This window comes from Bombina bombina, chromosome 1 (assembly GCF_027579735.1).
Source record: "Bombina bombina isolate aBomBom1 chromosome 1, aBomBom1.pri, whole genome shotgun sequence".
NCBI lineage: Eukaryota > Metazoa > Chordata > Amphibia > Anura > Bombinatoridae > Bombina > Bombina bombina.
Genome location: NC_069499.1, coordinates 1375873581 through 1375891223, shown reverse-complemented (window position 1 = coordinate 1375891223; position 17643 = coordinate 1375873581). Strand labels below are relative to the sequence as shown.

General features: G+C 41.2%; 1 protein-coding gene across 11 annotated transcripts in view; it reads right to left on the bottom strand.

Annotated features, from left to right (window-relative positions):
* UBAP2L (ubiquitin associated protein 2 like) overlaps positions 1-17643 on the bottom strand; it is a 283364-nt gene that overhangs the window by 144423 nt on the left and 121298 nt on the right. For all 11 annotated transcript variants that reach the window (XM_053704446.1, XM_053704451.1, XM_053704452.1 and 8 more), the window contains exons 20-22: positions 14115-14304; positions 13696-13784; positions 10623-10676 (exon numbers count right to left, since the gene is read on the bottom strand). In XM_053704446.1, coding sequence (XP_053560421.1) covers positions 10623-10676; positions 13696-13784; positions 14115-14304 — 333 coding nt within the window. The remainder of the gene's footprint in view (positions 1-10622; positions 10677-13695; positions 13785-14114; positions 14305-17643) is intronic.

Genomic DNA, 17643 nt, shown 5'->3' with positions numbered 1-17643 from the left:
GGGAACTATGAACAGATTTGAGTAGAATCCCATCCCTCGTTCCTTCAATGGAACAGGATTGATCACTCCCATTTTTAACAGGTCTTCTACACAATGTAAGAATGCCTGTTTTTTTATGTGGTCTGAAGACAATTGAGACCTGTGGAATCTTCCCCTTGGGGGTAGTTCCTTGAATTCCAGAAGATAACCTTGGGAGACTATTTCTAGAGCCCAAGGATCCAGAACATCTCTTGCCCATGCCTGAGCGAAGAGAGAAAGTCTGCCCCCCACCAGATCCGGTCCCGGATCGGGGGCCAACATCTCATGCTGTCTTGGTAGCAGTGGCAGGTTTCTTGGCCTGCTTGCCTTTGTTCCAGCCTTGCATGGGCTTCCAGGCTGGCTTGGCTTGAGACGTATTACCCTCTTGCTTAGAGGGCGTAGAGCTTGAGGCTGGTCCGTTTCTACGAAAGGGACGAAAATTAGGCTTATTTTTAGCCTTGAAAGACCTATCCTGAGGAAGGGCATGGCCCTTTCCCCCAGTGATATCTGAAATAATCTCTTTCAAGTCAGGGCCAAACAGCGTTTTCCCCTTGAAAGGAATATTAAGCAATTTGTTCTTGGATGACGCATCCGCTGACCAAGATTTTAGCCATAGCGCTCTGCGCGCCACAATAGCAAACCCTGAATTTTTCGCCGCTAATCTAGCTAATTGCAGGGTAGCGTCTAGAGTAAAAGAATTAGCCAATTTAAGAGCACGAATTCTGTCCATAATCTCCTCCAAAGGGGTAGCTTTATCTAGCGACTTTTCTAGTTCATCAAACCAAAAAGACGCTGCTGTAGTAACAGGAACAATGCATGAAATTGGCTGTAGAAGGTAACCTTGCTGAACAAACATCTTTTTAAGCAAACCTTCTAACTTTTTATCCATAGGATCTTTGAAAGCACAACTATCTTCTATAGGGATAGTGGTGCGTTTGTTTAAGGTAGAGACCGCCCCCTCGACCTTAGGGACTGTCTGCCATAAGTCCTTTCTGGGGTCGACTATAGGAAACAATTTCTTAAATATGGGGGGAGGGACAAAAGGTATGCCGGGCCTTTCCCATTCTTTGTTTACAATATCCACCACCCGCTTGGGTATAGGAAAAGCTTCGGGGGGCACCGGGACCAAATTGTCACAATCATCCAGAGTAGAAAGCACCTCCTTAAGCAGAGCGCGGAGATGTTCCAATTTAAATTTGAATGTAATAACATCAGGTTCAGCTTGTTGAGAAATTTTTCCTGAATCTGAAACTTCTCCCTCAGACAAAACCTCCCTAGCCCCTTCAGACTGGTGTAAGGGCATGTCAGAACCATTATCATCTGCGCCATCATGCTCTACAGTATCTAAAACAGAGCAGTCGCGCTTTCGCTGATAAGTGGGCATTTTGGCTAAAATGTTTTTAATAGAATTATCCATTACAGCCGTTAATTGTTGCATAGTAAGAATAATAGGCGCACTAGATGTACTAGGGGCCTCTTGTGTGGGCAAGACTGGTGTAGACACATAAGGGGATGATGCAGTACCATGCTTACTTCCCTCACTAGAAATCTTCATCTCTTTTCTGTTTCAGAGTAAATAGTACATACCAGCACTATTTTAAAATAACAAACTCTTGATTGAAGCAATAAAACTACATTTAAACACCAAAAAACTCTAAGCCATCTCCGTGGAGATGTTGCCTGTACAACGGCAAAGAGAATGACTGGGGAAGGCGGAGCCTAGGGGGGATCATGTGACCAGCTTTGCTGGGCTCTTTGCCATTTCCTGTTGGGGAAGAGAATATCCCACAAGTAAGGATGACGCCGTGGACCGGACACACCTATGTTGGAGAAATACATTCAGTGTACAAACACTCATCAGCCTAATACCAGTCGCTATCACTGCATTTAAGGCTGAACTTACGTTACATTGGTATCAGCAGTATTTTCTCAGTCAATTCCATTCCTCAGAAAAATAATTTACTGCACATACCTCGTTTGCAGGGGGGCCCTGCATGCTATTCCCCTTTTCTGAAGTTACCTCACTCCTCAGATGAGAACAGCCAGTGGATCTTAGTTACGTCTGCTAAGATCATAGAAAACGCAGGCAGATTCTTCTTCTAATGCTGCCTGAGAACAAACAGCACACTCCGGTGCCATTTAAAATAACAAACTTTTGATTGAAGAAATAAACTAAGTTAAAAAACACCACAGACCTCTCACAACGACCTATCTTTAGTTAGGTTGCAAGAGAATGACTGAATATGACATTTGAGGGGAGGAGCTATATGGCAGCTCTGCTTGGGTGATCCTCTTGCAACTTCCTGTTGGGGAAGAGATATATTCCATAAGTAATGGATGACCCGTGGACTGACTAAACTTAACAAGAGAAAGTTTTTTTAATTAAATTAAGCATTTTACATACCTTAAATTTAAAGGTTCAATTGTCATGAAATGTGCGGTAATGACCGCCCATAAAATGAGGCATGGCTCATTTTTCATCATCCGCCCCCCATCCAATGGCAAAGCTGCTGGGCCCCTTAATTTAAATATTACATTCAGTCAGCATCGCATGCGCAGTACTGACATTAAATCATAGCTTATTCATCCTATTGGTTGAAGGGGCAGCTTCACACCAGCAACTGAGTGGAGACAGATAGGGAACAATATAAACAGGAACTATTACCCACGCTTCAGGATGAGAGCTGTGCAACACTTTACAAGCTGCTTCTGTCCTACACTAAGGAGAGCAGCGTGTATACTAGAATTCTTTCCTTCCTGTGATGAAGTCCATCTGTGTTTTAAACGTTGAATACGGCAGTGAGTTTGAGAGCTATGTTTATTTAACTGCCGGGCTCATCTCCCCCCTCCCTCTGGCTGTGTTTGCTTGATTAATGACGATGAGGACTCAGTTTCTACATGAAAGCAAGAGGGAGGGGGGAGATGAGCCTGACAGTTAAATAAACATAGCTCTCAAACTCACTGCCGTATTCAACGTTTAAAACACAGATGGACTTCATCACAGGCAGGGAATAATTCTAGTATACACGCTGTTCTCCTAATGGTCTCTTCTCATTTGCAAGTGTGAAGCCGCCCCTCCAAGCGATGCTTATGTAAAGATTTGCACTCTGTGTCTCTCTTGATGCAGGAGATGAGATCTGTGAACAAAATCTGTCAGGTGCGGTGCCTGCTTGAAAGAACTCAGTAGCCTGGGGGCGAGTCTGCGCATGCGTTGCTAATAAAATAGTTTAATTGCGCATGCGGGCCGCCATGATGTTTCTACCTAAGTAGAACATCGTAACAGGACCCATATAATGTTTAAAAAATGGGTTTGGCGCAGTACCAAGTTTCTAATGGAAATTACAAAAAACAGAAAGAAAACTTTACAAAGGTACCAATTACAAATGTATATATTATTTTAAGTAGTTTTTCATGAGTTAAAAATATTTTTTGGGTTTACTATGCCTTTAACCCCTTAACGACTGAGGACGTGCAGGGTACGTCCTCAGAAAAAAGGCAGTTAACGCCTGAGAACGTACCCTGCACGTCCTCAGTGTGGAAAGCAGCTGGAAGCGATCCTGCTCGCTTCCAGCTGCTTTCCGGTTATTGCAGTGATGCCTCGATATGGAGGCATCCTGAAATAACCTTTTTAAGCCATCCGGTGCAGAGAGAGCCACTCTGTGGCCCTCTCTGCACCGGAGATCGGTGGCTTTCCTCGTTGGTGGGTGGGAGCCGGACCGGGAGGCGGCCATCGTTGGCACTAGTGATGTGGAGGGGGGCGGGATCGTGGGCGCGGGCGCGTGCACGGGGAGGGAGCGGGTGGGAAACGCTACACTACAGCAAAAGGTTTAATAAAATGCTAAAAAAAGGGGAATACAAGTTTCAAAAATATCAATCTATCAAGGTGTGGGGGTTGGTCTGTGGGGGTAGGGAAGCTACACTACAGAAAAAAAAAACAGAAACAAAAAAAAACATTTTTTTCTGCAAGTTGGGTACTGGCAGACAGCTGCCAGTACCCAAGATGGCCCCCAATAATGCAGAGGGGGAGGGTTAGAGAGCTGTTTTGGGGGGGGATCAGGGAGGTTGGGGGCTAAGGGGGGATCCCACACAGCAGCATATGTAAATATGCTATAAAAAATTTAAAAAAATAAAATAAAAAACCTTTTATTTTAGTACTAGCAGACTTTCTGCCAGTACTTAAGATGGCGGGGACAATTGTGGGGTGGGGGAGGGAAGGGAGCTGTTTGGGAGGGATCAGGGGGTGGGATGTGTCAGGTGGGAGGCTGATCTCTACACTAAAGCTAAAATTAACCCTGCAAGCTCCCTACAAACTACCTAATTAAAACCTTCACTGCTAGCCATAATACACGTGTGATGTGCAGCAGTATTTAGCGGCCTTCTAATTACCAAAAAGCAACGCCAAAGTCATATATGTCTGCTATTTCTGAACAAAGGGGATCCCAGAGAAGCATTTACAACCATTTGTGCCATAATTGCACAAGCTGTTTGTAAATAATTTCAGTGAGAAACCTAAAATTGTGAAAAATTTAGCTTTTTTTTTTATTTGATCGCATTTGGCGGTGAAATGGTGGCAAGAAATATACCAAAATGGGCCTAGATCAATACTTTGGGATGTCTTCTAAAAAAAAATATATACATGTCAATGGATATTCAGGGATTCCTGAAAGATATTAGTGTTCCAATGTAACTAGCGCTAATTTTGAAAAAAAAGTGGTTTGGAAATAGCAAAGTGCTACTTGTATTTATGGACCTATAACTTGCAAAAAAAGCAAAGAACATGTAAACATTGGGTATTTCTAAACTCAGGACAAAATTTAGAAACCGTTTAGCATGGTTTTTTTTTGGTGGTTGTAGATGTGTAAAAGATTTTGGGGGTCAAAGTTAAAAAAGTGTGTTTTTTTCCATTTTTTCCTCATATTTTATAATTTTTTTTATAGTAAATTATAAGATATGATGAAAATAATGTTATCTTTAGAAAGTCCATTTAATGGCGAGAAAAACGGTATATAATATGTGTGGGTACAGTAAATGAGTAAGAGGAAAATTATAGCTAAGCACAAACACCGCAAAAATGTCAAAATAGCCTTGGTCCCAAACGGACAGAAAATGGAAAAGTGCTGTGGTCATTAAGGGGTTAAAGGCATAGTCTACACCTGAACTTTTATTGTTTTAAAAGATAGATAAATCCCTTTACTACCCATTCCCCAGTTTTGCATAACCAACACAGTTATAATAATATACTTTTAACCTCTGTGATTATCTTTTATCTAGCCTCTGCAAACTGCCCCTTTATTTTAGTTCTTTTGACAGACTTGCAGTCTAGCCAATCAGTGCCTGCTCCCAGATAACACTGTGCTTGTGCACGTGAAGTTATCTATATGAAATATGTGAACTAACACCCTCTAGTGGTGAAAAACTGTTAAAATGCATTCAGAAAAGAGGTGGCCTTCAAGGTCTAAGAAATTGGCATATGAACCTCCTAGGTTAAGCTTTCAACTAAGAATACCAAGAGAACAAAGCAAAATTGGTGATAAAAGTAAATTGGAAACTTGTTTAAAATGACATGCTCTATCTGAATCTTGAAAGTTTATTTTAGCCTTGACTGTCCCTTTAACAGCAGTGATATATTTTTTAAAAATTTTTTACTTTTTTCATCTTTTTTTCTCCTAGAGAGATATTTCTAATATATATATATATTTTTTTTTTACTCTATTGCATATGCATTTTTTATAGTTCATTTATCTTTTATGATTATGTATTCGTACCAATCAAGTATTCAGATTTACAACAGAGCTCTGTTTTAAAATTGTCTATTATATTGTGATTATATTAAACATATATATATATATATATATATATATATATATATATATTTGTATTTTCCGTGTTTTCTCTACTGATTAATCATCATTTTGTTTTAATATGTCATCAAAGAGAAATTTGTCGTCAATATATACTTTTTATGCTATAAGTAATCAACAGTGTTAGAATTCCTATCACAATTTTTGAATGATATTAGCCCATTGATTAAATATGTTAATAAGTTATACAAAAACAACTGTATAATTACTCAAAAACATTAAACTAATATTAACACATTATTACATAAGAGAGAAATATTTTATTTTATTGTTAAAGGAGCACTATTTAGTCTGTTGAAAAATTAAGGTTCAACTAAAGCACAAACTTTTTTCACTCACACCAAAGATATATTACTTAATTCGTTTTTAAGTAAGCACAATATATTTATTATAACACCAGCACCTATACATACTTTTTATTGAGAAAGTCAACACATCACGCAAAGAAGCAAGCAAGGTTATCTAAATCAGTAGATCTAGGTTTTACGTGTTTCTTATCCCCAAACCAGCATTTTCTGCGCCACCTATATCTGCGTTTCACACATCTATTCACAAATTAACTTGGGATAATTTGTTTTGCTAGGTAGGCAGTGTTTGCTCTTCGAGTATCCAGATAGGTATATATTGTATTTCTTGTCTTACGTTATCGTCCTCCTCAGGCTTCTGGGAGGGGGCATCTGAAATAGCAACAACTGCGTCAGAAACCTTGCTTACTGAATGTCTGATTTTACTCTTACGCTTTCCCTGCAACATTGGAAAAGCAGACAACGCATCTGAAACTGCAGAAGACATGAGAGAAGCGATGTCTTTTAAAGTAACTCCAACAGGAGCTAGAGAGGAAGCGCAGGGCACTGCATGTGAGGGCGGTAAAATTAGGGATGCTTGAGGAGAAAGCTGTGGCATATATTGAACATTGTCATTAGATTCCTGAACAGCATCCTCTAGAAAATGTTGGTTCAGAAAAAAGTCTATCCCTATAGTTTAGTTTAAAGTTCTCTCAATGCATGAGGAACAGAAAGGAATTGGTGGTTCCACATTTGCATCAAAACATAAACAAGTGACACTTTGTAAGGCCTTTTGGTCCATTTTAACTCACAATGAAACAATTTTTCATAAAAATGTAAAAATCTTTTTAATAAAAAAAAGCATACAAAAAATGTTACTGTCACTTTAAATTTTAAACAGTAACTTTTTTCCTTTTAATTATTCATTAAAACTAGACAGGATAGAAGGTTTAACTAACACTGCAGAGCACCTCTACATCTCAGTAATACTTTGAGGTGCCTACCTGACCGTTGAACCATCTGAGCAGGAGCCGTTCCCACACTGTCGGATCCGGAACTTGCAGCAGCAGAAGACAGTCTATCTAAACGTGCATATTTTTTAATTATGAGATGCGTATTAGAAAGAGACCAGCAGAAGAATGTCATACTCAGTTGTCGGAAGTGAAGGGAAAAAGGCGTGCAACTCAATTGCCGCCTCCTCTTGTCCCGCCCATCGTGGGCGTAGCCAATGCAAAGATCTCCCGGTCTGCATACTTGTTTAAGTAAATGCCGGGAGATATAATCACCACCAAAAGAATTACCTGCCCCAGTGCCTGCCACTCTGCTGTCTCCTGATAACAAGGAGAATTATGTAGTGCAATATAAAGTGCCCACTTTTTTAATAAAGACTTTCTTATATGTGCCTTCTATAAAAGTAATGTGCCCAACTTTTTCTGAGCTTCGTTATCCCAGAAAATCAAAGTCAGCACTTACCTCATTCTGCCTGACAGCAAGGCAGATCCCAGGTTTGAGAGGTCCTCTCACCCACATGGACCTGTGACAAAAAAGAAAGGACTGAGTAAGATTTCTTAGTTTTTCAGAGTTAGGGCAGCATCAGTATGGGCGCAGTGAGAATTGTCCCACAAGTTCCCATTGCTCTAAAGCCACCACTGCTCTACTGAAGAGACTGATATGGACTACAGCTACACCCCAGGACAAAGCAGCACAATCTTGTACTGCCTTAAAATAAACTCTTGATTGAAGAATCTTTTCTAACACCTAATTTACCACCTCCTTGCTCTCGACGTAGGCAAAGAGAATGACTGGGTTGGGAGGGAAGGGATATTTAACAGCTTTGCTGTGGTGCTCTTTGCCGCCTCTGCTGGGCAGGAGTGATATTCCCAATAGTAATTAGATGATCCGTGGACTCGTGTCATTAAAAAAAAATGAGAAAAACAGCCTAACCGATGTATATTTGTAATCCACATTGGAAATTAAAATGTTCATGCAGGCACAGCTCTATGCCGTAATATCTAACAAACAGGTTATTTCTGAACAAGTTACTTCCCACTTGTATGCTCTCAACGCTCCTTTTAAATCACTTAAACGTAGCAGTACATGCCTAAAGGATCACAGTGTGACCGTAGTGACAGGATATTTTTCAGACAGTGCAGCATGAGTCAAGCTTGATTTACCTGTTGTCGAACGGCCAAAGATCAGCTGTGTATTACCTGCTCTCCATCAATCCAAGTTTTTCCGGTTTCCGGAGTGGACATTATCTGTAAAACTTTGGTTAGTTCTTACCACTCATAAGTGTAAAGGCCCTTTAGTGACAAGTGCGCCTTTGGTGGTACCGATATGACAATTTCACCCATGCTTCATACGGGCTTCTTCCGGCTGTGTATGTACACAGCCGGAAGAAGCCGTATGAAGCATGGGTGAAACGCCCGCAGCTGATTGTCGTTTGTGTCTGCAGCTGAGCACCACTGACTTTTTCACTCTGCATCAAAATTTGTCATATCGGTAACACCAAAGGCGTGCTTGTCACTAAAACTTTACTTGGATGGAGAGCAGGTAATACACAGCTGATCTATGGCCGCTCGACAACAGGTAAATCAAGCTTGACTCATGCTGCACTGTCTGAAAAATCTCCTGTCACACTATGATCCTTTAGGCACGAACTGCTACGTTTAAGTGATTTTAAAAGGAGTGTTGAGAGCATACAAGTGGGAAGTAACTTGTGCAAAAATACCCTGTTAGATATTACGGCATAGAGCTGTGCCTGCATTAACTTTCTAATTTCCAATGTGGATTACAAATATACATTGGTTGGGATGTTTTCCTTCTATTATGGATCTGGATAACGGACTTATATAAAGGACTGTTTACAGAGTATCTGTATACAAGGGTTGTTATGTTTTGATGCAGAGTTTCGATGTGATGTTGCTATAAATTAAATACATTATACTGTTATTAATGCACTACCCTGCTTTTTTCTCCTATGGCAATGTTAATTATTTATGAGTTATAGTCTGTTGCTGGAACATATGGGTTCTTTCTCTCTCTCTACATATACACACACATACATACATGTACACACAATATTGTTAAAAACTTGATAATAAAGACAAGAATAAGATTATTCAAATGACTTAATAAAACAAAGATTCAATAGCAGATTCGTTAATAAAATTATGGATTCAATAGCCGATTTGTTAATATAACATTGTCAATTGGCAGATTAGTTGAATGGAAAAAATTTGAACATATTCAATCCAGGTATGGTTCAGTCAGGTGATCTACGTGTTTTGGCAAGCTTCAATCTTGAGAAAGGCATCCCGCCGAAACGCATGGATCACCTGACTGAACCATACCAGTCACGGCACCCTACGGCATATCCGTAGTAAGGATTACAACTAACCCCTATATGAAGTGAGACAGCATAAACTGCTACAAGAATAAGATTATCTAAATGACTTAATAAAACAAAGATTAAATAGCAGATTCGTTAATAAAAAATGATGGATTCTATAGTCTATTTGTTGATTGGAAATAATGTGAACACATTCAATCCAGGTATGGTTCAAGTCAGGTGATCTATGCGTTTCGGCGGATTCAATCTTGAGAAAGGCACCCCGGCGAAACGCGTAGATCACCTGACAACCATACCAGTCATGGCACCCTACGGTATATCCGTAGTAAGGATTAAAACTAACCCCTATATGAAGTGAGACAGCATAAACTGCTACAAAATCAATACAGGACATCCATAATAAACAAATCGCAACAGTAATATAAATTTCCTTGTACCGCATATTAAAAGATCTACTGGTTAGAGACTGTGTTCACATTATTTCCATTCAACGAATCTGCCAATTGACCATGTTATATTAACAAATCGTCTATTGAATATTTGTTTGTTTTATTAAGTCATTTGAATAATCTTATTCTTGTCTTTATTATATTTTCTTATATAGACACCAGTGTCGAAATCTTGTGAATATGTATTGTTAAATAAATGCGTTGCGTTATAATATATATATATTTTTATACTAAAATAGTGTCCTCCAGTTTTTAGTCCTACAGAGCCACCCTCTGTTTTCACTTTTTAACTGTTAACACTATATTTTGAGGAGTATAGTGTTTTTTTGGGTGTAGCAGCTTACCACAAGTTTGTAAAATAGCTGTCAGTGTTATTACACAATTGTATATTTACACAAGGTACAATAGCTGTCAGTATTACCACACTATTGTATATTTAGAGACAAGATAAAATAGCTGTCAGTGTAACTACACTACTGTATATTTTTACACACAAGATAAAATAGCTGTCAGTATTACTACACTCATATTTACACAATGTAAAATAGCTGACAGTATTACTACAATACTGTATATTTGTACACAAGGTAACATAGCTGTCAGTATTACTACACTATTGTATCTTTTTACTCAAGATAATGTACAAAATGACAATTACCAATGGGAACCTTGTTTGCAGCATCTGAAGGTCTTCATAGCCGTAAACTTGAGGCTGCAAAAGAGTAAGGAATTAGCTTGAACACCCTCAAAATCATTTTGGATGAGAAAAAAACGATTTAAAAAAAAAAAAAAAAAAATCAAGCAAGCAACATGCTATTCAAATAGATAAGAGAAGCAGTTTTCAGTAAATATTGCTAAAGACATTGACTGTAAGAAAACACATGGCTGTTTTCACTGTTATCTGTTATATTGAACTGCTCTTATAAAAAACAGAATTTATGCTTACCTGATAAATTACTTTCTCCAACGGTGTGTCCGGTCCACGGCGTCATCCTTACTTGTGGGAATATCTCTTCCCCAACAGGAAATGGCAAAGAGTCCCAGCAAAAGCTGTCCATATAGTCCCTCCTAGGCTCCGCCCACCCCAGTCATTCGACCGACGGACAGGAGGAAAAAACAGGAGAAACTATAGGGTGCCGTGGTGACTGTAGTTAGAGAAAATAATTCATCAAACCTGATTAAAAAACCAGGGCGGGCCGTGGACCGGACACACCGTTGGAGAAAGTAATTTATCAGGTAAGCATAAATTCTGTTTTCTCCAACATTGGTGTGTCCGGTCCATGGCGTCATCCTTACTTGTGGGAACCAATACCAAAGCTTTAGGACACGGATGAAGGGAGGGAGCAAATCAGGTTACCTAAACAGAAGGCACCACGGCTTGCAAAACCTTTCTCCCAAAAACAGCCTCTGAAGAAGCAAAAGTATCAAATTTGTAAAATTTGGCAAAAGTGTGCAGTGAAGACCAAGTCGCTGCCTTACATATCTGATCAACAGAAGCCTCGTTCTTGAAGGCCCATGTGGAAGCCACAGCCCTAGTAGAGTGAGCTGTGATTCTTTCAGGAGGCTGCCGTCCGGCAGTCTCGTAAGCCAATCGGATGATGCTTTTAAGCCAAAAGGAAAGAGAGGTAGAAGTCGCTTTTTGACCTCACCTTTTACCAGAATAGATGACAAACAGAGAAGATGTTTGTCTGAACTCTTTTGTAGCTTCTAAATAGAATTTTAGAGCACGGACTACGTCTAAATTGTGTAACAAACGTTCCTTCTTTGAAACTGGATTCGGACACAAAGAAGGTACAACTATCTCCTGGTTAATATTTTTGTTGGAAACAACCTTTGGAAGAAAACCAGGCTTAGTACGCAAAACAACCTTATCTGAATGGAACACCAGATAGGGCGGAGAACACTGCAAAGCAGATAACTCAGAAACTCTTCTAGCAGAAGAAATAACAACCAAAAACAAAACTTTCCAAGATAACAACTGAAAGAACTAGATTTAAACTCCAGGGAGGAGTCAAAGGTCTGTAAACAGGCTTGATCCTAACCAGAGCCTGAACAAAATGCTTGAACATCTGGCACAGCTGCCAGTCGTTTGTGTAATAAGACAGATAAAGCAGAAATCTGTCCCTTTAGAGAACTCGCTGATAATCCTTTATCCAAACCTTCTTGTAGAAAGGAAAGGATCTTAGGAATTTTGATCTTACTCCATAAGAATCCCTTGGATTCACACCAGCAGATATATCTTTTCCATATTTTATGGTAAATTTTTCTAGTTACCGGTTTTCTGGCTTGAACCAGAGTATCTATCACAGAATCTGAAAACCCACGCTTTGATAGAATCAAGCGTTCAATTTCCAAGCCGTCAGCTTGAGGGAGACCAGATTTGGATGTTCGAAAGGACCCTGTACAAGAAGATCCTGTCTCAAAGGTAGCTTCCATGGTGGAACCGATGACATATTCACCAGGTCTGCATACCAAGTCCTGCGTGGCCACGCAGGAGCTATCAAGATCACTGAGGCCCTCTCCTGCTTGATCCTGGCTACCAGCCTGGGAATGAGAGGAAACGGTGGAAACACATAGGCTAGGTTGAAGGTCCAAGGCGCTACTAGTGCATCCACTAGAGTCGCCTTGGGATCCCTGGATCTGGACCCGTAGCAAGGAACCTTGAAGTTCTGACGAGACGCCATCAGATCCATGTCTGGAATGCCCCATAATTGAGTTAATTGGGCAAAGATCTCCGGGTGAAGTTCCCACTCCCTCGGATGGAATGTCTGACGACTCAGATAATCCGCCTCCCAGTTTTCCACTCCTGGGATGTGGATCGCAGATAGGTGGCAGGAGTGATCCTCCGCCCATTCTATTATTTTGGTCACTTCTCTCATCGCCAGGGAACTCCTTGTTCCCCCCTGATGATTGATATAAGCAACAGTCGTCATGTTGTCTGATTGGAATCTTATAAATCTGGCCTTTGCTAGTTGAGGCCAAGCCCTGAGAGCATTGAATATCGCTCTCAGTTCCAGAATGTTTATCGGGAGAAGAGACTCTTCCCGAGACCATAGTCCCTGAGCTTTCAGGGATTCCCAGACCGCGCCCCAGCCTGCTAGACTGGCGTCGGTCGTGACGATGACCCACTCTGTGCAACGGCAAAGAGAATGACTGGGGTGGGCGGAGCCTAGGAGGGACTATATGGACAGCTTTTGCTGGGACTCTTTGCCATTTCCTGTTGGGGAAGAGATATTCCCACAAGTAAGGATGACGCCGTGGACCGGACACACCAATATTGGAGAAAACAAAAACAAAATTTGAAATGCACAGTTATGCAATTCAACTATACATGAAAGAAACATGAATTTTGCACAAATGCTTATAGTAAGAGTTAAGAGATTCTGTGGCATCTGTGCATGCGACTACACCGTATGAGCATTCGAACATGTTGAGAACTGACAGCACAGTGTAGCAAACCTTACTCTTGTAAATGTACCTAATATTACAACAATTATTTGTCCCTCTAAACCGAGGCTCCTGAGAGTTTTTGTGGGAGTTGGACTAAAATTAGCCAGTATATTCTGGCAAACTAAACATCTCAACACCACATTATTATTGCATGCGCTGTCCCCCTTTTCAGCTATGGAAAAGAACAAAAAGGGTCAACTTGCATGCTCCCTTCTCTATTCCCCTCTTTCATGCCACTTTCGTTCCCACAGCTATGTTATAGAAGGAAAGCAATTACTTACAGGATATGCATGTAACAGACCAGGAGCCATGATGTATGGATTTGGTAACAACGGGGGGACACCTGGGGGAAGATTTGGGGGCGCTTTACCTGCAAAAGATTAAAAAAAAAAAAAAACTAAAGTTAGATTATTTACAAAGCTTTATAGTTTCTATCACAACTATCCTTCCTGCTGGTTATTGAAGAGCATGTTTTTAATGGGTTAATCTTCGTTTTAAAATTCAGATTTTTTTTCCCCCAACAGTCCTGCTATTGAAAACACTGTGCCTCATCATGGAAGGAAGTTATCACTAATTACATCTGATTCACATGTGGTAAAATGAAATATCAGAAATTGGCTGAATACAATAATATAAATAACTCATGTTGTTGATGAACAAATAGCCCCACTATTTTGATGTTCTCTTCCACCAAAGTCACCTGATGAGGTTGCAATAGAGCTACGTGTTGACGGGACGATGGTTGAGCTACTGCTTAGCCCCAGTCCAAGGCTGCTGACATTCAGGCTGGAGGGGGCGGAGGCAGGAGGAGGGTTGGGGACTGTGCTGGAGGCCGTGGAGAAGGTAGCAACAGATGAGTGGAGGCCAGTCTCATTCTCCACACTGGTGTGCTGTCAAATAAAAGAAATAATGTAAAAACAGTTAAACAGGGGAGGGAAAAAAAGGAAATTTATGCTTACCTGATAAATTAATTTCTTTTACTATATACCGAGCCCACGGGTTTCATCCTTTACTTGTGGGATATATTCCTCCTGCTAACAGGAAGTGGCAAAGAGCACCACAGCAGAGCTGCTATATAGCCCCTCCCCCCAGTCATTCGACCGAAGGTATAGGAAGAGAAAGGGAAAGAACTAACAAGGTGCAGAGGTGACTGAATTTTATAAAAAAAATAAATCCTGTCCCGAAATGACAGGGTGGGCCGTGGACTTGGTATATCGTAAAAGAAATTAATTTATCAGGTAAGCATAAATTTCCTTTTCTTTTACAAGATATACCGAGTCCACGGGTTTCATCCTTTACTTGTGGGATACCAATACAAAAGCTTTAGGACACGGATGAAAGGGAGGGACAAGACAGGAACCTAAACGGAAGGCACCACTGCTTGAAGCACCTTTCTCCCAAAAATAGCCTCAGAAGAAGCAAAAGTATCAAATTTGTAAAATTTGGAAAAAGTATGAAGGGAGGACCAAGTCGCAGCCTTACAAATCTGTTCAACAGAAGCATTGTTCTTAAAAGCCCAAGTGGAAGCCACAGCTCTAGTGGAATGAGCCGTAATCCTTTCAGGGGGCTGCTGTCCAGCAGTCTCATATGCCAAGCGGATGATGCTTCTCAGCCAAAAAGAGGTAGCCGTAGCTTTTTGACCCCTAAGCTTCCCAGAATAAACAACAAACAGGGAAGATGTTAGACGGAAATCCTTGGTCGCTTGTAAATAAAGTTTTAAAGAGCGAACCGCATCCAAATTATGTAACAACTGTTCCTTCTTAGAGGAAGGAGTAGGACACAAGGAAGGAACCACAATTTCCTGATTAATATTCTTAGTTGAAACAACCTTAGGAAGGAATCCCGGTTTAGTCCGCAAAACCACCTTATCAGAATGGAATATAAGACAAGGGAAATCACATTGCAACGCAAAAAGCTCAGAAACTCTTCGAGTCAAAGAAATAGCTACTAAAAACAAAACTTTCCAAGATAACAGTTTAATATTTATGGAATGCATGGGTTCAAACGGAACCCCTTGAAGAACATTAAGAACTAAATTCAAACTCCATGGCGGAGCAATTGGTTTAAACACAGGCTTGATTCTAAGTAAAGCCTGACAAAATGCCTGAACATCTGGGACATCTGCCAGACGCTTGTGAAGCAAAATTGACAAAGCAGAAATTTGTCCCTTCAAGGAACTAGCTGATAATCCCTTCTCCAATCCTTCATGGAGAAAAAAAAAAATCCTAGAAATCCTAATCTTACTCTGAGTAGCCCTTGGATTCGCACCAAGAAAGATATTTACGCCATATTTTATGGCAAATTTTTCTAATGACCGGCTTGCGAGCCTGAATCAGGGTATCAATGACCTGAATCAGGGTATCAATGACCAGCTCAGAGAAACCCTGCTTAGATAAAAGCAAGCGTTCAATCTCCAAGCAGTCAGCTGCAGAGAAGTGAGATCTGGATGCTGGAAAGGACCTTGAATGAGAAGGTCCTCTCTCAATGGCAGTCTCCACGGTGGTAGAGACGACATATCCACTAGATCTGCATACCAGGTCCTGCGTGGCCACACAGGCGCTATTAAAATTACTGAAGCCCGCTCCTGTTTGATTCTGGCAATTACACGAGGAGGAAGAAACGGTGGAAACACATAAGCCAGGTTGAACGACCAAGGTACTGCTAAAGCATCTATCAGTACAGCCTGGGGATCCCTTGACCTGGACCCGTAGCTTGGAAGTTTGGCATTCTGTCAAGATGCCATCAGATCCAAGTCTGGTGTGCCCCATTGAATTAGTCAAGGCTGCAAACACCTCCGGATGGAGTTCCCATTCCCCCGGATGAAAAGTCTGACGACTTAGAAAATCCGCTTCCCAGTTTTCTACTCCTGGGATATAGATCGCAGACAGATGGCAAGAGTGAGCCTCCGACCATCGAATTATCTTTGATACTTCTATCATCGCTAGAGAATTCCTTGTTCTCCCCTGATGATTGATATATGCCAGTGTTGTGATTTTGTCCGACTGAAATCTTATGAATTTGGCCGAAGCCAACTGAGGCCACGCTAGCAGAGCGTTGAATATCGCTCTCAGTTCCAGAATATTGATTGGCAATTGAGACTCCACCTGAGTCCACACACCCTGAGCCTTCAGGGAATTCCAGACTGCACCCCAGAAGACTGGCGTCCGTCGTTACTATTACCCAAGATGGCCTGCCGAAGCACATCCCTTGGGACAGATTGTCCTGCGACAACCACCACCGAAGAGTCTCTCTGGTCTCTTGGTCCAGATTTATCTGAGGAGATAAATTTGCATAATCCCCATTCCACTGACTGAGCATGCACAGTTGTAGTGGTCTGAGATGAAAGCGAGCAAACGGGATGATATCCATTGCTGCTACCATTAGTCCAATAACTTCCATACACTGAGCCACTGATGGCCGATGAATGGACTGCAGAGCCTGGCAAGTATTTAGAATCTCTGATTTTCTGACTTCAGTCAGAAATATTTTCATGTCTACCGAGTGTATCAGAGTTCCCAGGAATGGAACTCTTGTCTGTGGAACTAGTGAACTCTTTCCTACATCCACTTTCCAACCATGAGTTCTCAGAAATGACAACATGATGTCCGTGTGAGATTGACAGATAGGTTGACGCCTGGATCAAGATATTGTCCAGATAGGGCGCCACCGCTATGCCTCGCGGCCTGAGAACAGCTAGAAGAGACCCTAGAACCTTTGTGATGATCCTGGGAGCCGTGGCCAACCCGAAGGGAAGGACCACAAACTGATGTTTGTCCTGAAATGCAAAGCGCAGGAACTGATGATGATCCTTGTGGATAGGAATGTGAAGGTACGCATCCTTCAGGTCCACTGTGGTCATGTATTGACCCTCCTGGATCATTGGCAAAATTGTACGAATAGTCTCCATCTTGAACGATGGGACTCTGAGAAACTTGTTTAGACATTTGAGATCTAAAATCGGTCTGAAGGTTCCCTCTTTTTTGGGAACCATGAAAAGGTTTGAATAGAACCCCTGACCCTGTTCCCGATCTGGAACTAGGCAAATTACACCCATGGTGTAGAGGTCTTTTACACAGCGTAAGAACGCCTCTCTTTTAGTCTGGTCTACAGACAATCGTGAAAGATGAAATCTTCCCCTGGGGGGGGGGGGGGGGGGGGGGGAGTCCTTGAATTCCAACTGATACCCCTGGGTCACAATTTCCAATGCCCAGGAATCCTGTACATCCCTT